Below are 10849 nucleotides of genomic sequence, written 5' to 3' on the forward strand. Positions count from 1 at the left end.
AGAGAAGCCATGCCTCAAAGCTTCCTGTATGGGCTCACACTCACGCCAACATACACGACTTCCTTATTCAATGCATTTTTTTTCCCCCTTTACATCTATAACATCTGGCTTTCCAGTGTATTATTCAAAAACGTTTAACCGTCTAAAAATACAGACAAAAAGATGCATGGTGTCACCGTGGAAAACATTTATTGAACAAGTTAAACTGCATCGGCACAAACTGTCAGAGCTCAGAGTCAAGCAAAGTGGGGTGGCGGCATTTAGCAAAGGTAACACGCTGTAGGCAAAATACAAAGATACCAATCATGTTTTTGAGCGAGCCAACAAACAACACTGAAATGAACAGCATTGGTTGAGTCTGTTTTCTCTTACTGGTACAAAGCTCGATAGAACTGCATCCCACAGCGACTCGATGAGAGGAACATCATTTAACCGAGAATTAAAATGCAGCAAGAACAAAACCATCACAGAACTTTTACTCCAACAATTAAAAGTGATTGGTTCATGTAAAACTAATCTCAGCCATCTTTTACAAAACATGCAAAGGTAAGACGATGGATTTTAAGTAATGAAAAAAAAAATATCCCTGTAAAATCTCAAATTCATGTCATGATAGAAAGGAGAAAACCCTCAACCCTTTGTCAATCATTTCACAGGCCCAACTGAGTAACTTTAGACCGTCTCAAGCAAAACGAGCAAACGAAACCGAAAAGAGAAAAACAGGACAACAAAAAGTTTAACTGTAGCAACAACAGCAGAGTCCTGTGGATGAATAAGAACATCCTCCTCATTTCCTGTCAGCAGACCTGGAGCGGCTGTTAAAAAAAATAAAAAGGAAAAAAGAAGCAAATAAATACAACATGAATAAGAACTACGGTAGGATCCAGAGTCAAAACAATAAATATAAAACCCAACAATACAAAGTTTAATAGTTAAATATACATATTGGGGAGGATCAGTTGGACGACATGACATTTTATTTGATTTGTGAAAATTAAATGGAAGGAAACTGTTGGATTTAAAACTTATTTAAATTATATTAAATCATTTTCACATGTATTCTGTGCATTGCCACAATAATCATTTTATTTATGATAAAATGTTGGAAATATCTGAAATACTGTCATGTATGAAGAAACATGAAAGAGCGATCACAATCCAGAAACTCACCTCCTTGAGCGAGAGAGAGACGGCGAGCGCTTAGATTTCTTGTCTCTGGACAGAGATCGGTATCTGCGCCTCTCTCTTGAAGGAGACCTTAAGGATGGAAAAAGAAAAAGTAAAAACATACACCTAGAAAAGCAATTGTGCAGCTTCGAGAAAAGACAGCTGGATGTCAGCTCACCTGCTGCGACTGCTACTCCTCTTCCTTGGGGATCTATGGTGTAGGTGAGGTCAAAAGAATAAAAGACAACACATCAAGAAAGAATTTATTTTAACCTTTCATCAACATAAAACCTTTGGCATTTAGCTGTGTGTGTCCCTCAGGATACATTAGTGGAAACGTGGTTACACGTACTTCCTCGTCTGAGAATCAATGGAATGAATGGGTAAATTCATGAAGAAGAAATACCCATGAAGTGCCAATCAAAGAGCCAAATATCAGAATATTTATCAAAAATCAGGACTCGACATTAAGACTTGTGTCAATTTAATTATGTAGTACACTCCAACTTTCAGCAACTGTCTTTACACGATGTGAAGAGAAATATGGATGCAAAGTTTATTCAAGCTCTGAAAAATGAATAAACTGCATATAGTGCCTAAAACCTTTCAAAAAAAGTCAAAGAAAAACTTACAAGACCTTCTTTATATATTGTTCGGGGAAGTTTAATGTCGAGCCCTGAAAACATTCTCAGCAGCAATATTAAACCAAGTAAAAAATAAAGTTCACTTCTTAAAAGCCAAATGCTCATTTTCCTTGACTGTGAAAATTTTGCAGCTCTGAAATTGCTTTAAAATACAAATGTACTGAGGGAAAACTGCTGCTTCAAAAGCTTCATCACACACAGAAACTACAAAGAGCAGGATAAAAGTAACTTACTATTTTTGGGGGATTTGACAAGATAGAAATGACGCAAGGACGCCAGACTGATGGTGAGTGGGGTCGAATTGTAGAGAGGATTTGCCACAAGATGCAAATGTTGGAGATATGAAGCTGCTTGGTGGCTGGTTGGAGGGGCAGCTGTCGATTTTGGGGGGGTGGGGAGGGATGTAAGCCAAGGGCTGCTCCCGCTGACACAGTAGATGTGCAGAGAATAGATCGAGTAAAGACGCCGACTGGCTGATAATGTGAAGTGGAGCGCTGTCGACTGGGTAAAGGTTGGAGGAAGAACAGGAGGAAGCTGGGAACCGCATGCTCAGGAACCAAAAGGTTGGTGGCGGTGCGCCTGGGTCATGTGACAACACCAGCCAAGCTGATTGGGGCTCGCTGGTCAGCAGCCACATGATGCTGAAAGAGGACTAGTTGACTGACTCAGATGGTAAGAAGCGTGGTGGTGACTCTGCAATGGGGTTCAGTTTTATTAATAGATGATAACTAAACTCAGGAAGAAAACAAAACGTACACCTGCAGGAGACTAATTCTAAAAGAGTGCAATAAAATGTTTGCAGAAGAGGGAACCCTGCTTCTTCTGATGTTGCCGTACAGCAATCTCTCTCTAGTGGAGCTTTGTGTTTCTACACACATATGAGAGCTCATATTGAAGTGATCACCTTTTTAAAACCTGAAGCAGAAAAATCAACTCTTTACTGACTGATGAACTATTGTTCAGCAGCTACTGCTATCAGTACTTCATTGCTCCTAATCTTTTATAGTGTATGAATGACCCTGATCTGCTTTAAAAAGTCAATAAAATAAAGGTGCACAACAAAAAGAATCATATTTGCAATGTGGAAAATACATACCTGCGTCGGACTGGGGGACTACTGCGCCTGTAATCGTCCCGACCGCGTCTAGCCCATGATGGCGGAGGACCACGGCCGCCAGAGCGCTTCTCTCCGGTGGACAGCTCAACACGAACTCGACAGCTATTAATGAATCTGGACAGAAGATTTAGATTCATCAATCTCTTAACAAAGTGCCTCAAAGTCAGTGTGACAGAAATCACAAGTCAGTGTGCTGAGGCGACGTTACCTCCCATCCAGTCCTCTCACAGCATCAGACGCATCCCTGGGGTCCTCAAACTCTACAAAAGCAAAACCTGGAGGATTCCGAGCAACCCAGACACTTCGTAAAGGCCCATAGGAACTAAAAGCTTTTTCCAGGTCTGTCTTGTTTCCACTGCTGCCCAGATTTCCAACATAAACCTTGCAGTCAAGAGGACAGTCTCGATGAAAAGCAGGGTCTGAAAGACGTAGAAGCGAGATTAGAACACACGTCAGATTCCAGATGATGGTGAAAATATTATACACCATGCTCTCAAAAAAATCTCTCTGTGGTTACAACGCTCTGAAGCAAGACATTACACCTTATTTGTCTATGATTAAAAGGTAATGGTGGATAAGTCATTGTTTTATGGCAAACATTTCTAATGATCAATTACATCTTCATGTAATGCAGAAGAAAGTACAGTTGAAAGCTTGGCTGATGCAATGGAGAGGTGACAATATCTAAAGTTTAAAATATATACTTTGAACAGCATTCTGTAAAGTATTTTTGAAACAAGTACGTTCACACCTAACTCTACATTAAGTAGTCTGTGATCAATGTATAAGATTGTGAGACAGTAGTCAAAGAGAGGGAAGTCATGAAAACAATTTTAGCATACTCTCTATTTGCAGTATTTATGATTTGCACTTTAATTCTATGTTTATCCTCAGTTCCATGGTATTGGATTCTACAACAGAGAAGACAATTCTTTGTGATATTTTGGACAAACAATTGGAGAAACAAACAGAAATGCAGGTTATTATATCACGCAAAAAAGGAAGAGCCATAGCAGTCTCTACTTTGTGAGGTGGCTGAGGTCCTTCAACATCTGCTGCACTATGCTGAAGGTGCTCTATGAGTCTGTGGTGGCGAGCGCTGTCCTCTGTGCTGTTGCATGCTGGGGCAGCAGGCTGAGGGTGGCTGACACCAACAGGCTCAAACTCATCAGAAAGATCAGTGATGAGGTAGAGATGGACAGAGGATCTGGTCTAACTGAGGTCCATCCTGAGCAATGACGCTCCCTCCCTCCATGACATCCTGGTCGGCAGCAGAAGCAGCTTCAGCAACACACTGATAACACCAAAGTGTTGTATAGAGCGCCACAGGAGAGCCTTCATTCCTGCACTCTATAACTCCTCCTTTTAAGCAGTGTTTGGTTTATTTTTCTGTTAACTTTATTCCTGCTGGATACACCTGTTACTGCTTAGCCTAGCCCTGCATATACTAACACATTTTACTCTACCATATTAATATTTAACTTGTATTTTATTTATTCTGTGTTCTTTTCTGTGTGACGCTATGCTACAAGAATTTGCCACTGGAATTAATTGAAGCATTTCTGCTCTATTGTATTCTTAAACTTTGAACCCAATGCCAAACAGCATGTCACCACTTAAACCGATCATCTGTTACCTAATCACAAAATGTGGCATGTTGGTGTGTGCTAAGCTGATCCCTTTGGCAAAGAGAAAAGTTCCTTTCACAAGTTTCCAAGAATAGTTTAAACTGACTGACAATACAATCAATCACTGTAGGGGTCACCATACCTCCCATTTCAGCTACGATGTTTAAACAAGTCCTACGATCAGGGGATTCTGAAAAAATAACAGAAAAGCAGTGGTCAATATTAACACTTGCATATCTGCTGCCTGATGAAACAATACTGCAGGAGCCATCCGTTTCCTTTGTGTTACATGTAACATCCCAACAGAGCACGTGACGGCCGACATCACAGGTGCCCCTGATTAAGCAGGAATTAGTATTTGCCGTGAAGTATAAATTAACGTTGTTTATTTAGAACTTGTATTTTTCCAGGTTATCTGAAGTTATAGGAAATTATGGACAATTGTAAGAAAATGAACAAATGTTGACTGGCAACCCCGGTTAAGACAGAGTAATTCGGAGTACACGTCCAAAACTTGGTTGGTTTTTATTACAAATTATGAAGGCAAGACGTCTGTACTGCTGATTTATTGAAGCAAATAAGATCATTTTTAACACCATGCATTTATATTTAAATTCCGCATTGGTAGAGGGTGATAACTAGCTATTAAAGTGACTGAAAACTGCAAATGTTGGGTTGACTGGGCGAGTTAGAAGATGCAAATTAGAAAATGAGGGCAAGGTTGAAACTTTAGTGTACTTTAATGACGAGGCTTTCTCAAAAGTGGTTCAACCTGTTCGATCATCTCTCAGTCTCAAAGCGACGAGGCGACGTTTCACATTTTTAAATATCACAACCATAAGTTAAAGAAACAAAGACCAAATTCATTAAACTGCAACAATGCGATTACTTGCGATACTAAATAGGCGGCATCACACTAATTTCTCGTAGTATCTGGGCTAACGATGGATGGGCAAGAGGCGAGCATGCACAGAAACAACATGGCATTTTAGGGCTAATTAACAAACACCCCGCAATAGCCCAAGAGCACATCGGAAACACGGATTGAAACGCCCCAGTTAGCGTGTATGTTCGGTAGATGTAGCTCACCGTGTATTTGAAGGCACAGCTCCTCTAAAATATTATCTACAGACTTCACTGTCGGAGGCCGAGTTGCTTCTCCTGTTAGCTTATTAGCAACAACAACACGGAAGAAGGAACCGCTTTTCTTCTTCTTCTGCCTGTGCCTGTGCCTGGCTTCACCGCCCACGGCGCCCCCTGTTGGAATGTAGCGGTAGGTCATCCACAGACGTAAACAGCGTGACGTCCAGAAATACCAAAGCGGGTCTATTCATAGAGAACAAGTGTCGTGCTTCAATTAACACAGCCCGATGTCTACAAGACGTCAACAGCTCTGACGACGGGATACGGTTTCAGAACAAAAACAAAGAAACAAAGCCAAATTAAGCTAAGTAAGTGATTTTAAATTTTCTATCAGAAATTTTTTTTTATTATCCCAAAAAAGAAGGCATCAGATGCATTGATGGACTGGAAACTTCACACTATGCTTAAGGTCTAACATATCTGGAAGAATTCACAGTTACCTACAGCAAAATAAGCATTTCACCAAAACACAGCAGGGCTCCACTATCAGACTTTGTAAACTTTCTTTTAAATAGCTATTGTATTGTATTGCATTTATCCATTGTTAAAACTTGTAAATATTAAACTTTACTCATGGAATATTTCAAATTTTCTGCCTATTTGATGTGTTCTACCCCGTGTTGAACAACGCTGTAGGATTATTAGAGTGTATCTATTCTAATTTTGGTGAAAATGGAAAGGACTAATGGGACTCAAAAGTGCCTCCTCTTGCAACATTGGAAAATAACAATTCATTTTGGGGGTTTCCATCTCCCAAATTGCTTATGTTTTAATGGTATGTTTTTTTACAAACTCAATCCATATCTCTTCCAATTTTTCATTTGTGATAGCCTACACATTGACATGGGGCCCAGGGCTTTCACTGCTGACACTCACTGTCTGGCAGGGTCTGTTTTTTTTATGTTTTAAAGTATAGATGGCAACATCTCATCTGAATCAATGGTATATTTCTTTTTTTTTTTTTCTTTAGCAAGCAACTTGAAAGAATTTAAACAATTCTAAACAGAATATATCATTGTGGTACTGTTAATCCTGCATGAGCTGGGGAAAATATGCAGCCAACCCCACCCATGTCCTAGTCAGTCAAAGTCACTTTAATTGAGTTTATTTTAATTAAATCTGAGCACTGCTATAATAAAAGTCTCTGCAGAACTATAAACAACTCGCTGGATAAACATAAGCTAAGCAAACCAGAATAAGTATAAACTGACAATATACCACAGCAGCTGTAATTACATTAGTCCAAACATGGAAACATGACGCTTCAATTGCTGTAGAGAAAAATACTTGGTTTAGAGACCACAAGCCATCCTCACACTTTTTGACGAAGGAATCTTTCCTCTCCTTTGTCTTTAATCCGCCCCCCCCAACCTCATTTTTAGAATGAACAATATGCATATTGTTTAATCAGAATAACTTACATTAAAAATTGGGGGAACAAGTCAATGTCAACATGAACACGTGCCAAATTCATTCCCAGAAAATATTGACTTTTTACATTTTCTTTTGACTGAATAGAGTTGTGCAGATAATCTCATTTTGGTAAATTGTAAGTAAATGTAAACATTGTGAATAAATTAAGTAAGCATTTATTGTGTGAAATTTCATAAAGTTGCAGACGAAATGTAAAATGATCATTTATGCATCTGTGCTAAGTACATGATGATTTACTGCATTTCAAAATCCTTACAGAAAACCCAAGGTTATTCATTTTGGCCTTGTGTCTTGCAGCTGTTACAGGCTGAATATATATTAGTTGGTGTTTTTTTTTTTTCCACCCAGACCTTTTTTTAAAAATAGCCTTGGGCTCAAAGGGTTAGGCAACTAGTAATTCTTCAAGGGTTGCAGTCACAATGGATGATTTTTTTGTGAAGTAGGTATTGTTATTATTGAGAGCTTCATTTAGTTTCATCTGACATTTCTTCAAAATATAGTAATATTTTTGCTGAAATGTCATAAGATTAGTTGTTCTTTTTAGCACTCACAAAGCAAGCAGGCTAAAAATGTACCTTAAAGTGGTTTGAAAAATATGATTTGACAAAAACTGTATTTTATTGTGGACACAAAAAGAATACGTACTTGAGCAGGAAGACTATTACTTCCACAATGAACCTAACAACAGGGAGCTTTTGTTAATGCTGGAAAATATGCCTAACTGTACATCAATCCATCCATCTGTCTATTCAACCATGTTCTATACTGCATTTCAGGGTCACACACACACATACGTTACATCATCTATTTTTCTCATTAACAAACAAGACGAACTTCTTTCAGTGATCTTGGCCCCACAAAGGTAAAATATAGAACAGCTGTTCACATTCAGAGAGCAGACCCGACAGGCCGAGTTATTGCTCAACGGGAGAAAAACACCGCAAACGATCTCTTCTGAATGTCTGCAGTGAAGAAACAGTTTGAAGAAACATAATGAAATGAAGAGCATCTTCCATCTGACAATATGTATGTCCTCTGAGCCCCCCCCACACCCACACACACACACACACACACCAAAAGGTTTTAAAAACATGACGAAATGTGTCATTTCTTTGATTTGTTTTCATTTTGTGAGAATCACAACACAGAAACAACTGTGTTTCATCTGTTAACAACTTTGCTACCTTTCTGGTAAATTCCCTTCAACCAACAACTGTTTGTTAGCCTGTCTGATCCGAAGTATCTGTTTACATTTTTAAAAGCTTTATGTGCTCAGGGAGTTCTCCGAAGAACCAACTGAATTGTTGAGCAATTGCTCACTCTTCTTTAAACACAACTTTAACACTTCATGGGCTGCCATGGTGACATATGAAGATAAAGTATGCCGGATATATAAGTGACTAATTAAATATTATACCTTGGTAGGGCTCACGTGTTTGACAAAGGCAGTAAAATACAGAAATGACCATAAAGCAATGTTGTTACACCAAATCAGGAAATATGTCACATGCAGTTTCCAGTTTATTGGAAGCACACACATAAAACTAAAACAACGGTCCTGCAGTAAATCCTTCCTTCACCAAGGTCTTATGGTTCCGTATTTTTAGGGAAGTGTTGAGTCAGTGTTGTGATCCCTCCAGAAGCTGCAGTTAAAGTTCACTGAGGTGAGCTGAGGTTTCAGAATCATTAGGGTGCCTGGTGAATTACAGGCAGACCTCTTTTCAGGGATCTGAATTCAACTTTAAGGGTTAAGTGCTCAATCGCACCTAATTTTACTGCAAATAAGTCAGCTATATTTAACAGCTAGAAGCTCTGAGTCCCCAAGCAAATGTAAGACGTTAATTTTCCCTGTCAAAACTCTGTGCACAAGCAATGATGCAACAGTGATAATTTGTCTGTTGAGTTGTTTAAGAGCACTCTGCTTCTCCAGAATGATCCCCTCTTTGCACTGAAAATACAGGAACTTCCTCTCAGGACAGAAGCAGAAACAGAGCAAATGTCAGTCAGTCCAAACAAAAACTGTCTTCTCGCACTTTACTCATCTTTCACAAGGGTAACGCAGTTCAGAGCTTATAAAACAACAAAACTCCCACAGTGGCATTTCCATGTGGGGAAAAACATTCACAGAAAAGCTCCTAAATTACACCTTAAATGTTTGCTGGAGCAACACAGGGGACTTCAGGAACTTGTTTTAGCAAAAATATCTTTCTCAAAGTTGAAGTTAAAACGCATCTTTAACACTGATTTGGTGCAGCTGCACTTTGAGAATTAAATATGCTTTATTTACAGCGCTGAAAAGCCTTCATCAAGGACATTGTTTTTATATGTAAAGCAATCCACATAATACATTCTCTATTTTAAAAAACACTTTATAAACTTTGACACAATAAAAAAAAAAAATCTTCTTGCCTGCACAGAGTAAATACTCCAACTAGGTATATTGAGTCATTTCCTCAGGAAACACGTTCAACAATCAACTTGAAGTTAAAGTTCAAGTCTAACTCACGGCTGCAGTGTTGCTCAGTGGTTTATTTAAGGGGCGACGGCAGACATGGCAGTGCAGACCTCCTGCTTCAGGGGGCAAAAGTTCAGGAATAAACGGGATCACTCAGGAGATTACTGCCATGTACGTAACGCGGATGCCTAGAACACAAACAAAGAGCATTATGTTGCTCAGCTTTATTTCAGTCGCAGCGCGCATGCTAGTGTGAGAGCTAGTGCCTCCCTAACTTTGCCCCTCCGTTCTTCTTTTATATCACCAAATGAATAGTTAAGCTCGGTTTGTTGTCTTTATTTATATCTCCTTGCGGCCACAGGATTCTCCTTGTAGCTGTTGAAATGAACCATCTCTTCTTCTTTTTTTTCCTGCATCCACTCAGGCTAGTGTTTTTCAATCAGATTAGTACAGCACATTCTGTTCTGTTTCACTTCCTGATGACTGTGCAGCCTGTATCCCTGAATGAACTCACCCGCATGCTTCTGGTTTCACCAAGACCCTCATTCAGGCAGACATATCCTTGCTACTGCCTGTGAGATTTCAGTTTTTCAGACAATCTTGAGTAAACTTGTTACTCAGTCACCACAAAGAGCTACTGCTTCTTCGTTTTAGCGAGGAATAAATTACTTTTAATGCTCCAGTAAGATGAGCCACGGAACGAAATGGCATTGAAAAAGAACATGTGAAGTTATATAGTAGAAAATGTGTTTGCTGTATTCATACAAAAAACAAAAAACAATTGATGTATAATCCGTATACGCAACCGGTTTACCGTCAAGTTTCCATTTTTACCATCAGCCTGATGCTTTCGCCAGCGCAGAGAGATGTTCGTGGTGTTTCAGGAAGGAAAACAGCCAGACAAGCAGTGTGTCACTGTTGTGATCTATTCATGCATTTCAGTTCAGCTAAGTTCAGCTGAGTTCATTTTGACCTCCACTTGACTACAAGACAGGAAGAAGTGCCAACAAAGCTACCAGGACACTGCAGTGGAAAAGTTAGGCGAAAGAAACAAACACCAAAGAAATCCAACCCTCCACCCGAATTGAACTTAACTGTCTTGACATTTTTTTTCTTTAACAGTCATTTTATTTTTAAGAAGTTCAGCTGAGCAGTGATGCATGCTGGGGTTGTGGTCGTGCATTCAGATCACAAGACCACTATCTTTCTGTTTCTGTAATATCTTTATTTGTAACCTGAATTAAATGTTCTGAAACGAGTG

General features: G+C 39.3%; 1 protein-coding gene across 4 annotated transcripts; it reads right to left on the reverse strand.

The window, feature by feature from the left end:
- Nucleotides 1-163: 163 nt before the first annotated feature.
- Nucleotides 164-10466, reverse strand: srsf3a (serine and arginine rich splicing factor 3a). Of its 4 annotated transcripts, XM_030092847.1 has the most exons (8): nt 10423-10466; nt 5646-5813; nt 4699-4746; nt 3137-3347; nt 2908-3042; nt 1346-1378; nt 1171-1257; nt 164-815 (listed from the first exon to the last, which is right to left on the reverse strand). In XM_030092847.1, exons 3-8 carry the CDS (start codon nt 4703-4705, stop codon nt 788-790), a joined length of 501 nt encoding a protein of 166 aa, XP_029948707.1. In that variant the 5' UTR covers nt 4706-4746; nt 5646-5813; nt 10423-10466; the 3' UTR covers nt 164-787. The 4 variants fall into 4 exon arrangements, 2 of the variants coding, with proteins under 2 accessions (XP_029948707.1, XP_029948706.1); XR_003931579.1 differs by lacking the exon at nt 10423-10466 and having other exon boundaries at nt 1346-2504; nt 5646-5976; XM_030092846.1 differs by lacking the exon at nt 10423-10466 and having other exon boundaries at nt 5646-5876.
- Between the last annotated feature and the right edge of the window lie 383 nt (nt 10467-10849).

This window comes from Salarias fasciatus, chromosome 5, assembly GCF_902148845.1.
Source record: "Salarias fasciatus chromosome 5, fSalaFa1.1, whole genome shotgun sequence".
Taxonomy (NCBI): Eukaryota; Metazoa; Chordata; class Actinopteri; order Blenniiformes; family Blenniidae; genus Salarias; species Salarias fasciatus.